Source organism: Lissotriton vulgaris, chromosome 7, assembly GCF_964263255.1.
Source record: "Lissotriton vulgaris chromosome 7, aLisVul1.2, whole genome shotgun sequence".
Classification (NCBI taxonomy): Eukaryota; Metazoa; Chordata; class Amphibia; order Caudata; family Salamandridae; genus Lissotriton; species Lissotriton vulgaris.
In genome coordinates this window covers 720,526,218-720,545,286 of record NC_141695.1, presented here as the reverse complement: position 1 = coordinate 720,545,286, position 19,069 = coordinate 720,526,218, and the positions used below count along the sequence as shown (strand labels likewise).

The 19,069-nt window shown below is 43.6% G+C and overlaps 1 protein-coding gene across 1 annotated transcript in view; it reads left to right on the top strand.

Annotated features, from left to right (window-relative positions):
* Window positions 1-19,069, top strand: part of WIPI1 (WD repeat domain, phosphoinositide interacting 1) — a 312,079-nt gene that overhangs the window by 205,163 nt on the left and 87,847 nt on the right. Inside the window, exons 9-10 of the mRNA XM_086930963.1 lie at window positions 9,053-9,217; window positions 12,601-12,708. Coding sequence (XP_086787089.1) covers window positions 9,053-9,217; window positions 12,601-12,708 — 273 coding nt within the window. The remainder of the gene's footprint in view (window positions 1-9,052; window positions 9,218-12,600; window positions 12,709-19,069) is intronic.

Here is a 19,069-nt window from a genome sequence, read left to right as displayed (position 1 = left end):
TTATTTTTTTAATTCACTTAGGGGAAGGGGCTTTAGGTGGATTCCTTCCCTTTTGTGACTGGGTTACCTCCTTATTTGAGGTATAGGTAACTTTTCAATGTTTTGCAGCCGGATATCGGTCGCAAAATATTGATTCATAGCATACGAAATCTGAATGTGCAACAGTCTCCTAAACGTGCCACTTCAGATAACAAAACGAATCAGTATCACTTTGTAATCCCATTTTGTTGTCGGAAAACGTTTCTTGCTCCTAAAATGGAATTATTACATCTGAGAAAAAGCATTTTTACGGCCGCAAGTGCCTAATCCGTGTTAATCACTCTAAATGCTCAGTACACGACCCTAAGTGTTTTATTCGATCCAGAGGTATCAATGTTTCTAAACACTGATATTTTGTAAGAACAAGTAGTGGGTTAGGGACTCGCTTAATGTAGTAGTAGTAAAAACATCCTTACCCCCTTTTTAAATCACTTTTAGTGCATGCAGTACTGTGTATTATTCCCACTACCGCTCGAACATCTTCAGTTCTTTTAGTTTTAGTGCAAAACCACTTTTTTGCGCAAAAACAGAACAAACATCTTGCAGCAAAATTGTAATAATGTCTTCAGTCGTTGTTTTACCAGCGTCAAAAGAAATCTGAGTTTAAGAGTGATAATTTAACAGCATGTGTTCAATCGATTTACAAGTTATATATAAAGGAGACCACAGGGTGGCACTCACGTCAACAAATTAAAATCGGAAGGAACATGAAATGCTAGCGAAATCGAGTTACTTCGGGTATTTAAGTAATCCCAGCAACCAGCAGAACTTGAGTTTGACATTACTGACCGCTTATAATTATGTCCCTTTTTGGTAAAAATAAACTGAAGCAAGAAAAGGTGCAGTGTTTGCTTCTCAAATACATTCTGAGAGATTAAGGCTGGGACGGATTCATGAAGCTATTCGTGCACGTTTAGTTTAAACCAAAATACCTTTTTTTATGAGTGTAGAAACCACTTTTGGAAATCTCAGAAGTTGGTTGTGCATTCGTAAAGGCATTTACTGTCACAGACATTTTAGTGCGAGTTAATGTACGCAGAGCAGCGGATTCCTGGGCGAGTGTATGCACGCCTAAATCTGTCCATGTCCATGGGTATTCGCTCCATTCTAAACCAGGCAAAAATCCATTCTAAACCAGGAATTTTTATTTGGGTGGGCCAATGGTGCATTAGGGTGGGCCACTGCGGCACTCGCGGCCGGCATGACTCGCGGGGCAAGGGAGACGGGGCAGGGGGTTTACGCGGGGTGGGGGCACGTGCAGTGGCGTCACTAGGGTTGGTTAGCAAAAAAGAGAAATTCCTTTCTGTGTATTAATCTTTCAGTTAGTGACCATGAGGCCTACACATTTGCGTCAATTCTTATTACTTTATGATTTAGATAACTGTTAGGTTAACATTAGTACTCCACACTAGAATGTCATTTTTATTACTCTCAAAGATTTATTTTTATAAGTAAACATTTTTAAAAAATCCACATACAAATAGTACTGTTAAAAAAGGGTGCTCTGTTACACTATTAACCACTTTCTAACAATTCCAAATTACGGTATCTATCGCAGAGTCACCCCTGATTAAAAAAAAAATTTTGTATACTTTTATCTGTTCAAATTAAACACACAATACAAACAATTCATATACAGTAAAAAGTCCCACTGTCGACGCGTTTCGGTGCGTTGGTTACATTTATTGCACCTTCCTCAGGACGGACGAAATTTAAAAACCATAAGTATTTTACTTCTTTCTAAAAAAGAAAAAAATGAATATAATTAATACATTATCCCTATAGAGAGTTTAATTCTAGTTGTGGACTAGTCTAGTGGGGTTCACTAAATGTATGTTTTTACGCCCTTACTTGAAGTATAGGGATTGCAGTCCTTATGTTAATTAGGGTTGGTGTCACCCGGTGCGGGTAACTCATGGTGTCACCCCCTCACAACTTACCGCATGGGCTCGAGTCTCGGCAATGACGCTGAACATTCTGCGATTCTACGCAAATAACTTAATCTCCCTGTGCCTAACAAAAAATGAATGTGTCTTCATGTAATGCAACTGGTTCTATGTAAAGCACTCTGATACCCGATTTGGGTCAAGTTCGCTCTATATAAAACTCTGTATGATATCCGATTCGGGTCAAGTTTGCGCAATATAAAACTCTGTAAAATAAAATGTAATATTACTTAACCCCTAGTCTGTCAGCTTCCACCACCCCACCCCCCTGCTCATACCTGTGCAAGCCGGTACTGGGTCTAACTCGTGAATGCACAGGACCATAGCTGCCAAGGTTTCCGACTGCTAATGTGTGACATTTTCATAACTGCAGTGTAATTATCAGTGACATTCAACGACTATGAGTGACACTTTCTTGCAAGCAAAATCAAGCAATGAAGAATTGCAAAACATATAAATGACAGACATTACACCCATTTGGGCAACGAAAAACTCAGATCTTAAAACTGCTGTCAAGTGGTAGAAATGGAAGGGCACTAACCTAGTAAAAAGCAGTAGCTCTAAGATAATCCTCATAAAATACAGTTTTGTGAACGTGTGGTTCCTGCTCTTTCTTTCCTTCCTTCTCCCCTTTTATCCTATTTCTTGCTTTTTCCCTCCTTCCCATTGTCTCATTTTCCATTTTCCTCTCTAGTAAACTTTTTCTTCCTCTTTCCTCACTCAAAAGGTAACAGTGGTAAAACGGGTTAGCCATGTGGCATCATTTGGGATCAAAGCGTGCATGATGTTACTTCCGCTACCGCAGACGTTTGGACTCACACTTTATAAAACTTCCTCTGTATGCTAATAGCACCAAGAACCCTTATTGATCCAGAGCCCCTGTGCAGGCGTCTCTGGAGGGTGAAAGGGCGCTGTAAGCTGCCATCGACCCTGCCCTGGCTGACTTTAGCACCCCGTTCTGGACACAAGTACAGCTGTCCACGTGCAGCTATTAATTTATAATTGGTCTAGGTACTGCCAGACAAGGTGATCAGGAAGGTGCAGCTAAACCTGCTCGAGCAATGTACTGCAAAAAAAAAAAAGTCTCTGGAGCGTCCAGGCAAGGAAGCACTTTCCTGGCTCCATTCATTAATTGTATTGCCCCCTTTCTGCAGTCTTGGCCACGGTGCCTTGCCCCACTTTAAGTACAGATAGGTCAGTTGCCCTTGCTGCCTGTACCCTCTGACTGCTGGTTTGTGAAAGCTGCCGCCTGCTATAGCATACGCTCTAATTATGTTTTGCAAGGTACAGGTGATGACGATTGTGCATTTAAACTTGTAGCGCAGCAAATAAAACAAAATGCTGCACAACCATTCAACGTGCCCCCAAACAGCCGCCACTTTGATGTAATATCGGCGAAAACACCGTCCTGTGCAAAAGACTCAGCAAGGCCTGCAGGCAGACAAAATAAACTAAAGCAGAAACCACTGACCCACACAGGTACTGGCCTCTCGGAACTTCGGCAGTGCCGGCCCAGGAAATACCACGCTATCAGCACAGCGCGACTACCCATCAGCCCCCTAAGCACAGTTATTCGACTGGAGTACTGTCTTGGAATATTTGTTGGACAGTCTCCTTCCCCATAGCTGCCAAGGTTTCAGATTGCTATGTGTGACAATTTCATAATTTCAGTGTAATTATGAGTGACATTTCAACAACTATGAGTGACACTGTCTCAAAAGCAAAATCAAGCAATGAAGACAAAGGAAACATAAAGATCAGAAATAACAGACATGACAAGTTTCTCCCACCCACACACACGCATGTAGCGTGTGGTTTACTTTTAAGGTATTGGAAAGTTTTTCCGACCTCAACGTTATAAGCAACAGCCTTTACCTGACAGGATGTGACCAGCTGCAAAGAACAACTGTACTTTTCAATTCAAGTCTGAAATTAAAATTATGAAGTCGCAAGCGTGACTGGAAAATCCATATTTTCGCATCAGACGCAAAAGCTAATATGAGTCCTCCCTCTCTCAGTTGAGCCAGTAGCTTAGCACGTCAGAAAGGTTGGACCTGGGAAACTGCCTTGCCTACACATACATATCTCGGAATTCAGAATTAAAGCAGGTGGAATATTTTTGCTGTTCTATCGTATGCCCGTAGCTACTGACTATTCAGGGGGATTTCCGTTACACTATCAAAGCCGACACCCAGTTCCCACTCATACATCACAAACATGTGCTGAAAAGAAGCAGTTCTTCGAACCCCTGCCTTAGCGGTACACTTTTCCGACCGGGCCCTTAAGCAGTGTGATTAAATCAATAGCTGAGCATTGCCCCCGGGTCTGTGGTGCGGCTGCCCTTATAATAACGAGTTTCACGGCCCTCTCTCTGTCCTCGCACCCAGCACCTACCAGCAGCCAGAAAACGGGTCCTGGCTCCAGAGAATTCACTGGTAACTTTCTTTACAAGTAACTCCATCTGAAGAGCACAGAGCGTGTCCACGGACGGAAAAGGAGATGGCCTGGAAAGTGGAAACAGCAGCACAGAGGGGATGCTGCAGAGGAATGGCACACTCACCCCCTGCGGCTCTTGCTTTCTACCACCACCAAATTGCCAGGCAAACTTTACAGCAACAAAATTAGAACACGGCAGGTTTTACTCTGTATGAAGTCAAATTCTGCCGCTCACTTACTGATTCAGGCGCCAGTGGGCTTGGATCGAGCTACATGGCCACGGTGTGATCCAATCGTCATTACAACCTCAGGCCGCGATGACGACGTGGCAGCAGGACGTAACGTCGCATGGCGCGTATGACGTCAATCAGAAGGTAATGTGGGTGGAGTTGGGAGTCTATTGATAAATGTTAGCACTAGTAGCCGCAGCTTCCAACGCTACCAGCCACTACAGTTTAGCCATTATAGCAGCACGTGTTGCATGATACTTGGCAGGGCTGCTTCCCTGGCATTTGCAGTTCGGGGCCGCGGTGACTCGGCAGCGCCCGAGGCTACTCAGATGCCATGCTGCTTAATGATGCTGCCCGTGAGAAATACGGTACTCCTGCTGTGTTTGTGTTACACAGCGAGCCAGAGCAGCGTAACCAGATTGGTGTCACCCCATGATGGGGTGACACCCGGTGCGGTCCGCACCCCCCGCACCCTCCTAGTGACGCCGCTGGGCACGCGGGGTAGTGTTTAATTTAATAATTATTATTATTAAAAAATATAGCTTACCTTTCCGTTGGCTGGGACCCACGTCTTCTCGGCTCCTGCTCACCTGCCTCTGGTAGGAACAAGATGCAGGCAGCCTGGCTCCCTCCCCAAAGCCAATCACAACGCTGCAAGCAGTGTTGTGTTTGGTCGGGACACCGCCCAGCCAGGGCCTTATGTGGAGGCCATGTTCTCTATGCAGGCTGCATTGCAGCCAATGCAGCCTGTATGGAGAAAGACAGAGTGGCCATGACTAGTTTGGGCAGCCCCAGAGCGCCGACCAAACAGTCTGTGCACTCATGACCTGACAGCTAATTAAATAAACAAAAACCGAAAGTGCATGACAGGGCCGGCTTTAGCACTAATGCGAAAGTCTTGTTTGGCGCCCCACCAATGACCTCTTCATCCGTAGATACCATTACTACCACCCTTCAACAGTGCCCTTCATCCCTCTGTAGCCCCTCTCTCATATGCATTTCATTTGTTGTATAGCGCTACTCATATCAGTGTAGGGTGTCACAGTACTTCACATCACACACACATTATACAAAGATAATGAATGATGCAAGTAGGTAAATCAGCCTTTAGGGGATGTCGCATAAGCCAATGAGGATTAGAAAGTGTAGGACTCGTGTCATCCATACTGGTGGGCAATATATTCTAAGAGGGTATGGTCTGGAGAAGCACAAACTCGGGATTTAAAGCATACCCTAATGGTTGGTGGGTTGGCTATACTAATAAAAATGTATATCTGCCCAAGCTAACTCTTTTTTGCAACATTAGAATAATGAAAGACTGAGGAAGTTCTAACTATATCTCAACACAAACAAAATGTGAAGTTCTAACTAAACCATTCAGGTTTGTATTCAGCTCTTTGATGACAGTTCATAGGTCACTGTTCTATGTTAGGATTGTAACTTCTGAGCTGCAAGTAAAACAAGAATCACTGTGACAAAGACAGTAACTCACTGAGCTATCCACATAAAATACAGTTGAACTGCATTTCAAAACTACCAACAAAGGATTGCTCTCCAGCAGGATCAGTAATCATCAGTTATCTGGACATTTGTATTGTTGCCTTGCATCCATGGTCAATATAATGATAACAAGCATTTGCAATGCAATAGGTCTCGGGATAATTAAATTTGAGCTATTGGCATTGCTAAATATTGCAACACCAATTGCAACAAAAGTCAATAATTTGTAGGCCCAAAAAATGTGTATGTATTTTTGTAGCAATGGTGGCATGCTGCGCTTTAGATGAATATGTTTAAAAATAAAGTGCGCCATACTGTGATTGCTACAATAGTTAATTGTGGATGCGTTAACAAATTATGTGTGCACTAACGGCTGGTGGTGTATGTGCCTGTTGAAATTGTGCACTGATGGCTGGTAGTGTGTGTGTGCCTGGTGAAAGCGTGCAGTGACGTCTGGTGGTGTGTGTGCCTGGTGGAAGCGTACACTGATTGCTGAAGGAGTGTGCCTGCTGAAAACGTGCACCTCCTACAGCACCACTCAATTCCCACCTCGTACAGCACTGCTCAACTCCCAACACCTACAGCACTGCTCAACCCCCACCGCGTACAGCACCACTCAACCTGCAACGCCTACATCAACACTCAACCCGCAATGCCTACAGCGTCACTCAATCCTCACCGCATACAGCACCACTCAACCCACAACGCCTACATCACCACTCAACCCGCAATGCCTACAGCGCCACTCAATCCCCACCGCGTACAGCACCACTCAACCCACAAACTTCTGAATGCAGGGTCTCTTCCCGTGTACCCTCTCAACTCACCTGAAAGGACATCTGCATGTAAACAGAGACCAAGTTGGCTGAGGTATGGGGACTAAGGCGCCCATTTTGCAGAGACTTCCCATACCCTTTGGTAAAAACAACCATCCCAGATGTGTTAATGGGTACCTGGAGGTACCTCTGTGTGTGAGTTCAAGGAGGGGGTCTAATGTGATTTAATTTATGGAATAACTTGAAGCATCATGATGACAAAAAATATTTTTTTTTTAGAGGCAATGTAAGGTTGTTGAGTTTTAAAACGTATACTTTTAATGGTCATAAAAATGTCTGCAATAGGTACAGTCTGGTTAGCTATTACTGCTGCTAAAGCACTTGTTTTATCTGATACAGGGCTGCTGGAATTATGCAATTCTGCATCTGTGACATTTTTCACATAATTATGTATTTGCCACATAATCCACAACGTGCAGTATAACATGCAGATTTAAAAAACAATTGAAGCTTAAATGGATCAAAAGTTACTACAAAACATGGTGACGTGTTTGCGCGCATTGGAAGCCCTTTTCAAAGGGTAACTTGCCAACTTTCAGTAGCTTATTTCTGTATTTGGCTGTTAAATTGGTACTAATGGGGTGACATCTTTACCCAGACAGTTCTACCAAGTAAAAAAAGTCAAAATAATTAACTTATACTAGTAAACAATGTGCTGCATTATACTGCATAATTTGTGTATGGTGCTCCCCTTCCACATAATTCCATTGGCCCTGATCACATAATCATTGTGTGGCAACCTATGTTATACAGTGTTTATTACAATTCTAGAATAATGCCCTACATATTCACATTGCTTTCTGTTACATGCTGGGACCGCAAAACTATATAAATACACGTCACTATTATGCACTGCACAATCCTGGATTCAATTTTGTGACTGTTCTCATACAGACATCTTCGGGTATCACATTAACCAAGTTTCATGATGTGCGTGTCCCATCAATTAGTTTAATGTGCATTTATTTAACACCTCTTTACTCACTTGTAGGCGTGAGCATTATTTTAAGTGCAATTGCTGAACGTGAAAATACAACAAAATACTTATCAAATATTGTGTTGTTTTTAGCAAAGCTGTTGACTTAAAATGAAGGCAGTCTAGAAATGCAAAAAAAAAAAGTTGCTCTTCCAGGCCGTCTTCATTCTTCAGTACTTAAAGAGGCATTTGCACCCTCCTGGGACTGCCACCACTGACCCACAGTTTGAAGACCTCCGCCCTAAGGCCAGGGCAGGAGCTCCCACCACATGCTGTGACTGCTGGGTTTGGCCCATTGTCATTCTATATGTGACAATGGGCCGCGATAATCATCTGTGCTGGGCCGCGCAGAGGCTGTGGCAGCCTCTTGAATCGGATCAGGAGAGCCAGCCTGAACACAGATGAGGTAAAAAAACGGCTCACATCATGTTTGGGTGGGCCAGGCTCATGTTTGGGTGGGCCTGGCCCACCCGGCCCACCCTCTAGAACCGGGCCTGTTCTAAACCCTTTTCACTCTGGAAAATGTGTCTCATGACAAGAGCAGGCCAGGCGTAAGTCCCTTTCCGGGGTGGGCAGGAGAAAGAACCCCATCCCCAGCCAAACTGTTGGGAGTGTATGAGAAGGAGTTTCTCCACTAGGTAAAATGTTTTCTATGTGGAAAAAGAAGAAAACATTTTAGCATTTCCACTTGCACTCTCTGAGCAGTTTTTTCGCAAGAATAAATAAAATATACACCCGCATAGTTCGGCATGCAGAACTTGAATTCACGCATGTTACCCAGCCTTGTTCCTGGAAACCTGCGACTGCTGGAGGTTTCCATGCGCACCTCTGGAAACTCTTGTGATTTAATAACGTAAATCTTCACCCCTCAAATGTTGCAGAGCTGCTCTTTGCGATTTACGACTTTTAAAGACTCAAACGCCCAATGTTTAACAGACGGTGAGTCAGCAAAGAAAAAGTTACAAATTCCTTAAAAGTCTTGAGAACACCTCTCGAATTTCAGTTTAAAGTGCCTTTGCGGCATAGAGATTTAAAGTGCTGTTGGCGATTTGGATGCATGAATCATTAATTTAATGTCCCTGTTTTCAGCAACTTGGACGAGCCTCCCTCATGGACCGGATACATGGGTAAGATGTTCATGGCGGCCAGCAACTACCTCCCGACCCAAGTTTCAGACATGATGAACCAGGATCGCGCCTTCGCCACAGTTCGATTAAACTTCTCCGATCAAAAGAACGTCTGCACTTTAGCCACGTACGTGAACTACGTTTCCGCGCTTTGTTAGTGTGAATTCAGTGGGTGAAAAGAGCCAATTGGTTTAGTGCAACACAAACTGCAGAAGAATATGCGTATGTGTGGGGTTTTGCATAGCACAAATGTAGCGAAGGACTAAGAAGCACTTTACGGGGACAACTGCAAAGATTACAATCCACACTCATTTAGCGTGTTGTGTGCATTGACGTCAAGTCACAAAAATGCCTGCGTTAGCGGAAGTGACTTCACATGCCCCTTGTCCTTCACTTTCACTCATATACATATGCTTATAAATACACACGCATTCACACATACACGCACTCTGCCTACACATGCACACACATTCAATCATACACTTACTGACTTACATAAACACATTAAAAACTGCACGCACACAAAATACATACATTTAAAATCATTTTTTGACTTACCTCAGCTGCCAGGGAAAGTCATATTCCAGCTATTTGTACTCCATTTTTTAATAAACTAATAGTGAATAATGTAATAATATTCACTACTAGTATAATACAAATTGACAAACAACGAGGAGAGTGAAGCCCCCACCGACGTCCATAAGGACGAGCTGCTTCTGTCCCTGCCACTGATTTTAGCCACTTGCTGACGCTAGGGGTTGCAAAGGCAGTACCAGGGGTCACAAGGGGCATGCCAGGGGTCGCAGCAGCTACCCCAAATGACGTCCGTGGTTGATGGGGAGGAGTGTTCCTGAAGAGATGAGGCTTCAACCCTTTCCTGGTTTCCTGAAGCCCACTATTAACCCACACTACCTGACCCAACCCTGTGCCGCCTGGTATCCGTGCCTGTGAGTATTAGGAGTTCAGTCTTTCTTGCAGTCCTGGGTTTGGGGCTCAGGAGGGAATTCAAGCTCTATTATCCTATGGGGGGTCGTCTGTGGACGAGGGCTCGATTAGCGCAGGTTTGCCTAGGAATTCTGAACCCTCCACATCACAGCCACATATTAACGTAGGGTGGGCCTCCTTCGTGCAAACCTGCACGAGCACATTGGCCATGAAGAGCCACATTACAAGTGAAGAACCACGCGGAGTGGGCAAACCCGTCCCAAGACACAGATCTTCTCCCCATGATCACGTTTAGGACTTCCATGTCTGTCCCCAAAGCCAGGAGCAGACTCAAATATCTTGAGATGTTCCCGCGTAGCTGGGCACAGGCACGCGATGCACAGAAGAACCTTTGGATGGATAACATTTATTTACAGGGAGAGAGGAGCAGCAGCAAAGTAGGTGCCCTGCACAACACTTTAAATGTACAGCTACAGATTAAGAGAAACATGAGTACCTGCAGTGAGAGTGCTCTGAAGTAAACACGCGTTCATAAGGACTTTAACACAGCCAAGCATCTGCCATTAACCTGCTTTGGCTTTGTTAGGGATTGTAGAAATTCTCTTTTATGATAGATACTTCCTGAAAAAGTGCTTTCATTGTAACTGTAAATCCGAATATATAATTTATTGAAATCCATGCACTGCTGATCTTTTTCTTATTTTTCATGCAGACATGCCTCTAGTCTAGTTTCTTCATAAGATTGTTTCTGGATTTCATTTAAATCAACTATTTTTCTTCGAGCTTTTATTTTCAAATTTATTTGCTCCACTGGAATAATCATTCCAGCTGCTGAGTCCAAAAGACCGCTCCGGTCTAACATTGAGAGAACTACATATGTCAGTTCACCTAAAAGATGTTAGGAGCAGGTTTTTCCTCTGCACTCCTAAACATTTTTTAATTTTTTTTATTTTATAAAGTTAATATAGCGCGAACCAGATCCCGAGGGATATCAGAGCGCTTTACAGAAGGATGAAAAGGAAAGTAATAATCCAGTAAAACTATCAAGTAAGAATGCCAAACAGTTGTAGTCACAACAACATGTTTTGCTAAGTGGTTGATGGCCTTTGCTACCAAACATCTTGTCAGCCATCCCACGGGACATTCTCGAGGAGAGAGGCTGCACTGCAGCACTTCTGGTAAAACGCCTCCATTTTTATGCAGATTGGAAAAAAACAGGGCACACCCACTACACCTACAAGTATCTGGGAAAACTGAGTAAATGTTCAACAAATGTTCTCTCATATTCACTGCTTATGACCTCACCTATTATTGAGGGAAGAAAGTACATAAGTAAGTGTATAACTACTTAAAATATTCTTGGCTACATCTACTGCTAGCTTTCCCACGATCTCAGTGACACAGGATATCTCTACTGAATATTGAATTGTAACATCATTGTTTTGTTGTCATTTAGATATATGATTATGTTGTTATCTTTGTTTTTAACTATTTCTTAATGAAAATAAATATATTGCCTATAATAATTAAAAAATAAATCAAAAAAATAATAAATATGTTAATATTGGTACATATTTTTTCTGCTCTTTTCTTTTGATGTAATGCACTTGATCTATTGTTAATAATCACATTGTTTTGTTATAAAGAACATTTTATGGAGAGTTATACACTTGCTTATGTACTTTCTTATCTCAATAGCTCATTTCCCCACGACTAGCAAGTATACTGTGTAATGAGGGGTCCCTATTTTCTATAATTATGACCTCACATATTGCATCACTCATCATCCGCTCACTTTACGCTCTATAGTTCAAGAAGTCAGTCCTATGAAACATTGGACAACATTTTGACAATTAAGGCATAAAGTCTGCATGTCTCTTCAGGACAGGTGCTCCTCAGACTGAATCATATCAGAAGGATCGCAAACATGTGAGTATTCAATGGCTGTATCTGGAACGGTGCACAAACACGTGATAACATTCAGTCTCAGACTTCAACACACCTTTCTCTCTTTAACTCTCTAACTCTTTTCACCTTTTTCCTAGGCATTGCCCTGTCAACACTATATGCCCCAGAACAAAGCACCGTATACATTCACACTGATTTTCAGTATGCCGAATATGGTCATCTATAGTAGAGCCAATACTAGTGCACGTTTTTCAAATATGTAGCCACTCATTTCAACATGGATGTCTTCTCTTGGTTCAGATGTAGCCTTCCCTTAGTCCAAAACATAAAATAATTGGTGCTGAGCCTGTCCCAATAATAAAGACGGCCCAGCAAATATTTATTCTAAAGTGTTCCAAGATTCTGCCTCTCGCACTTTGGTGCATTATACCCTGCACGTGAACCTGGAGAAGACAGCAACCCTGGAGAACGTTGTTACAACTCCATGTTAATTCACAAATACATGTGCTTGAGTGACGAATGATATGTCAACCCACAGGGATTCAGATGTGTACATCGCAGGTTCCAGTCTGCAGCAGGTGTGTGTACAGGAAGTATACTTTAAATACCACTCGGCATACTTTAAAGTCACCACTTTGCATCTAAATGTCCCTTTAGGATTCAGAAGTTGCCACGTGTTTTGGTTGCATCATCTGATGGACACCTCTACATATATAACCTAGACCCTCAGGATGGAGGAGAATGCGTCTTGATCAAGAAACACAGGTAATGGAGCATTTGGAGTTGTTAAAAATAATATTCCCACTTACAACATGTTATTTGCTCTCTATGTTTAGGGAGGAGTGGCTTTACTGCGCGTTCAAAGTCCCCACCAGCTGGAAAATGTACAACTATGTGTTTTGCATCAAGGGAATGAGGGTCATGGGTGCAGTAGATGGGCCTGAGGGTGCCTGGGCATTGTTTTGTGCCGAGCCTTCCCAGTCTCTCCTAGAATTGCTGCCCCGGCTGCTGCTGATGCAGACGGTTCCTCCAATGCATATCAAGCCACCTACTTTAGAACATTTATTTATATTTATTCATTTCTAAAATGCGACATTCACTCATAGGAAGGTTGATGCTAGGAGAAAGACTAGAACAAACAAGCCGAGACAAAAGACTGGATGGGAAACCAGGAAATCATTGACAAAACAGAGGAGTTTTCAGCTATTTACGAAACAGAAGGTGGAGTTGGTCTGACACAGGTAGGCGTGAAGGTCATTCCAGGGTTTAGGCCCAAGGATCCTGAAAGACCTCTTCTCACAACGGACCTTGCAGTGGCGGAGGATTACGAGTGGTGAGCGGAACCTGTTCTGAGAGACCTTGAGGAGTTTAAGGTGAAAGCAAGGAAGAACGCGTCTTGGAATCCACGTTGTGGACCTTAAAATGAATCTGTTTCTAGACAGGAAGCCTTTGAAGAAACCAAAACGATTCAGAAACATGATCGGATTTCCATGGGCCAGATGCACTTCCATATTCTGAAGTCTCTGAAATTTGCCAATCCGAATGTTCTGGACTCCTACAAAAATTGCATTGCCATAATCTAGATGTAACAGAATCATTGATCTCATCAGTTGAACCCAGTTCTCAAGAGGTAGAAATGGAATCGTTTTTTCAGGGTTCTGTGCACTAGACAACGTGCAGCCCAACCATTTTTAATCAAGGCATTAAGAGACAGGCCATGGCCAAAGTTCTTACAGCTTAAGTGAGAGTCAGAAGAATTACCTAAGAGGAGGGACCAGACAGAGTGATAAGAATGTAATTCCTGTTGCCATTAAGCGTAAGAAAGTATGGAGCCATCTAGTCTTGTAGATATCTGAATTTTTGTGAGGTGTAAAGATACATTTGAGATGTGTGTATTGAACTCAAAGAGAATCTGAGTCATCACCATATGACAGTACGTGGAAACCATCGCTCCTAATCAACTCCCCAGGAAGCATTATATAGATGTAGAAGAGGATGAGGGAAAGGCTGGTCCCTGTGGTACTCCACGTCTAACTGACCCTTCTTTGCAGTGAAACAGAGGCAAGGAAATGGTTTTTGTATGTTCTAGGACGAAGAAAATGAAACAGTCCAGAGCCGTGTCTGCCAAGGTGACCATTCGAATATAAATAAAACAGATGCACTGCCACCTGCATCAAAGACTTTTGACAGGTCAAGCAGCAGGAAGACAGCAGAGCGAAAAAACCTCAAGCGTCACATAGGAAGCAGGAGCCACTGCCACGGAGGCTTAAGTCCTATGTCCAATCCGAAAGCCGAACTGGATTCAGTCAAGAAACTCATTGGGTTCAGTCAAGAAACTCATTGGCTTCAAGGCCCTTGACCAGAAAGCGTTTTCTGATATTAGTAAAGATGAGAATAATAAAAATTTCCGGGTGATCCATCAAATGGGGCCCGAGAATAAAGTGGGGTCCCAAAACACAAATTCCCCATGCATTCTCCATGGACTTCTTTAGGAAACTCCACAGCTAAAACTGCTTAACAGAATTACACCAAATTTGGCACGAAGCTAGATCTTGGTCCACAGATCGTGCTTTTTATGATTTGGTGTAGATCCATGGTGTAGGTTTTGAGAAACTAAGTTTAAAATAATTATATGTCTGGACAGCTGGGTCCACAAAAGGCTAAAGAGAGTCTCCTAGGAGCACCAGTATAAAATTAGAGCGCTCTGAGTGGCTCAGGGAGATATTTTTCCTATGGGCCATCTCATTCTTGTGGGAGTCAGACACCCGCTGGAGCGAACGCTCTGATTGGCTGCCAGCAACATGAGAAAAATGTTGCTGGCAGCCATTACAGGACTCAAGGACTTAGTCCCTGTCCTGAAGTTAAACAAAAAATGAAATATAAAGGGGCAGGGTAGGGACCCCTGCCCCCCTAAACCCCATGGGGAGGGAACCCCTGGGCCAAAATGCAAAATAAATCAACATTTTTTCCAAAATCCAATCACAATCCTGTTGGATCGCAGAAAAAAATCCCAAATGGTAGCCAATTATAGATCTCGAGGAGCCCACCTGTGGCAGTGTTTCAGTGTTTCATTAGGGGAGGGGTCACGGCCCCCTCCCCAAGCCATTATAGGCCCCAGGGAGTCCACCCCCATGGTCACATTTCATAAGGGGAGGGGGGAATGAGTCAGCACATGCGTCCCACTTGCGAGACACTGTTGTTGACAAAAAGGGATTGGAGCTCACCCATTGCTTACCATTTTTTTGCTTGCGTGGCACTCTTGTTTAGCGCCTTGTAATTCGTCAAGGCATGCTCAACATCATTTCTGTTCCTCTCGATGGAGCAGGGACCAAGCGCAGATTGATTCAACTTAATCAATGCTCCAGACGTGATTGAGGTACTATTTTTTTTTTTTTTTTACTTTTACTAGCCTTCAAACAGAAGGCGTATGCCTGGCAAAAACGTGCCCAGCAGGACAAACAAAATTGCAAAGATTTATTTTCTATAGTTTTTTTATTCATTTATTTTTTTTATTTTTGTATTTTCAAATATTGCATAACAACATACAAGCAAATGCCATGTATACATTGACAATATCTACAAGTAAATAGACTGACACATCCTGCAGGCTTACTTGATAGGAGGGATCCTTGCATTCCTTGGGGTGAGTGACATAACTTTCAACTTCTAGCCTGGCTGTTGACGTCGTAGCTATGTGGAGAGGGGCTCCTAAATGTCCTTTGGTCTTGATGCCATAAGAAGTTCATCTGCATTTCAACTGATCTCGACAATATAGTAGGTCAAGTCGCCAGTTTTCATGTTTGGGGCTTCCTTTTCCACCCCAGTGGATCGACACCCTCCTTTTCGCCAGCAAGAGAGCTAGTGCTCTCAGCTTGTAATTGGCAGGTGTAGTGCCCTTGGTCAGAAACATTGCTGGTGATAATTCTATTACTTCTCCTGTTATTTCGGAAATTGCATGGGTAACTTGTATCCAGTATTGGTTCACTTTCATGCAGTCCCATGCTAAGTGAATGAAATCTGCGTCTAACGCTTTGCATCTAGTACAGTTTGCATTCTCCCTTAGGACCTATCTGTGCAGTTGGAGTGGGGTGTAATACACTTGGTGCAAAAACTTGAAGTGCATAATCCTTAGGTTACAGTTTGTTGTAAGTTGCCCTGTGAGTGCGCAGCATGTACTCCAGTCCTCCGGTGTAAGTGGTGTCGAAAGTATTTTGTTACACTTTGTGAGCGAGGTACCTTGTATAGTGGGAGTGTCTGTCTGGATACATTATATAGTCGTGTGACTAAGTGCTTTCGCGTGTCATTCGCGAGCAGCAGCTGGAGCGTTCCGAACGTTTGTGGTTCTGTCGGAAATTGCAGGTACAAGGTGGAGAGTGCAGCTCTAAGTCTGCAATATATGAAGGCGCGCATGGACGGTCAGTCAACCTCATCATGTATAGCAGTTAACTTTATGAACTTTCCGTCCCTGTACATATCTCCAAGTGTGTGAATCTCTACTCTAAGATGGCCATTGATCCCGCCTCTGATGATACTGAAATCTTCCGATGATGTGCGGGTGTCAGCGCAGGTGCATATAATGATGGTATCTGTGCTCTGCGCCCCAAAGCTTGCCAAGCCATTGTGGTGCAGCGTACAGTGTTAATTTCGTCTTATCACACTTCCATATTGTCATGTGGGATCAGCGCCTTTAGCGGCACAGGATGTGCTGCGTCTGCTTCGATTGCTATGTGTGGAAGGTATTTAGGGGCTTGTAGCCAATAATGTGCGAATTACATCTGCGCACATAGGTAATATAGTTAAAGGTCCGGTACAGTAAAGCTGCCCTTTGCAAATGGTAGTGGTAAGTACCATTTTAATCGAGGTTGTTTACCTGCCCATGTTCGTCTAATCAGATGTGTGCGCAATGATGGGAAAATGGTTCTGGGTAGGCATATTAGAATGTTCGTGAATAGGTAGAGGAATTTTGGACATATTATCATTTTTATGATCACTGTTATATCATATCTGCCAGTGACCCAGGTAGCAGTAACCAGCGCGATATTTGCCCTTCAAGTCTGGTTATCGCCCTGCCATAGTTGTACTGAATGACCAGACTTGGGGGCTTGTCAATCCATATACCTAGATTCTTTATTGGCTCATCACTCCACTCTAGAGGAAACTCCAGTGGCGTCGGTGGCATGCATTCAGTTAAGGGGTGTATAATTGACTTGGACCAGTTTATCCCCAGCCCAGAGTGTCTTTCATATCGGATATATTCCCTGATAAGTCTTTCCAGATTAAGCCCAGGGACACTTACATATAAAACCATATCATCCATGTACAGCCAGATCGCCAAGGGGCGTTGGTGAAACCGCAGAGCAGGTTCCAGTGTAATGGTAAACAGGAGTGGGAACAACTGGCATCTCTGCCTTGTTGCCCTGCAGATTGCGAAGGCTTCTGATGTGTGCCCATTAATTCGTACTCTGGCCGCTGGCTTGGTGTATAATAATTTCATCCAGCACGTAAATACCCCAGGGACACCCATTCTATAGAGTATTGTGAATCAGAAGCGCCATTGGATGGAATCAAACGCCTTGGTGGCGTCCAGTAGAACCACCGCCGCGGGCATCTTGTCATCTAAGTTGTGAAGAAGCACAAATAGGGATCACAAGTTATGTGCAGTGGAGCGATCTGCCAGAAAACCTGTTTGGTCTGGAAGAATCATGACCAGCAGGAGGAGTTTATCTCGCTGCCCAAGCGTTGGCGAGGATTTTAGCGTCTGTATTTATAAGAGATAACGTCCGATAAGAGTCACACCGCTGAGATGGCTTGTCAGGCATCAATAACGTGACCACTAGAGCTTCACGTAGTGACTGCAGTAAGATCTGCTTTTGATACGCTTTTTCATATAGTGCATGAAGATACTGGGCTTATTCCTGAGCGTATTCTTTATAGAATTCGAGCGGTAAGCTGTCAATTCCAGAGGCCTTGCCGTTTGGGAGTTTAGTTATTGCTTCCTTGATTTCATCTATGGTAAGTGGTTGTGACAGGAATTCCCTCTGCCCCTGAGAGAGCCACACCAGTGATATGTCCTCTAGATAGCTTTGCGTTTCCTCGTCCGTGTGCGGAGGGTCGGTCTGCATACATATCCTCATAGTACTTAACAAAGATGTTCAGTATGTTCTGCGTGTCATAATGGTAAACCCCTTTGTCTGTTACTACCTCCACCACGTGGTTCCTCGCCCAGGGTTTGGCTATTTTTCTTACTAATGCGCGACCCGGCCTACCTGCCTCTCCATAACTTTTCGCTGTCCACCTGCGTGAAATATCGCTCACTTCCTGTTCTGCTGTCTTGTTGTATTCAGTCACTCCGGAGCATATTTCAGCGAGTATACTAGGATCAGGTAAACTTTCATACAGTCTCTCCTAGCTTGAGAGTTTGGATTCTATGGCTTTTATGTGATTATGAAGGGATTTGAGTACCTCAGCCCGGAGCCCCACACACTCCCGGCGGATTGTTACTTTAAATGCACCCCATAGCAAAGATACACTGTCCACTAAACCCACATTACCAACAAAGTATTGTGCTATAGCTTCACATATCCCCTCATGGAACACCTGATCCAGTAAGGCAGACGCCTGCAGCCTCCACTGGAATTGTGGTCACTCCAACACTGGGATATCTATCACCAGTTGGACCGGTGCGTGATCAGAGAGTGACTTTGGGAGATGTTTGACACTTCTGACACATGCATTACTTCCTTAGTGCACAACCAAAAGTCCAGTCTGGACCAAGAATTGTGGATATATGAGTGATACGTTCCTTCCCTGCCCTCTGGATTCCTTACCCTCCATACATCTAGAAGACCACATTCCTGCATTCCCTCACATAGCAGTGTGGCCGGGCGACCACCTGATACTCTTAAAGGTAGTATTAAAGTCTCCTCTTCATATAACTGTTGATGGCTCCAGTGTATGTATATGATGCCAGATATTCATGAAAAACTCTGGGTCATCTACATTCAGGCAGTATACATTGACTATTGTTATTCGCTTGTTATATAGTGTGCCCTGTAGTATTGTATACCGTCCCTGCTCATCTGTTATTACTCGCTTGACCTGGAATGGTATCTGCCGTTTGATAAGG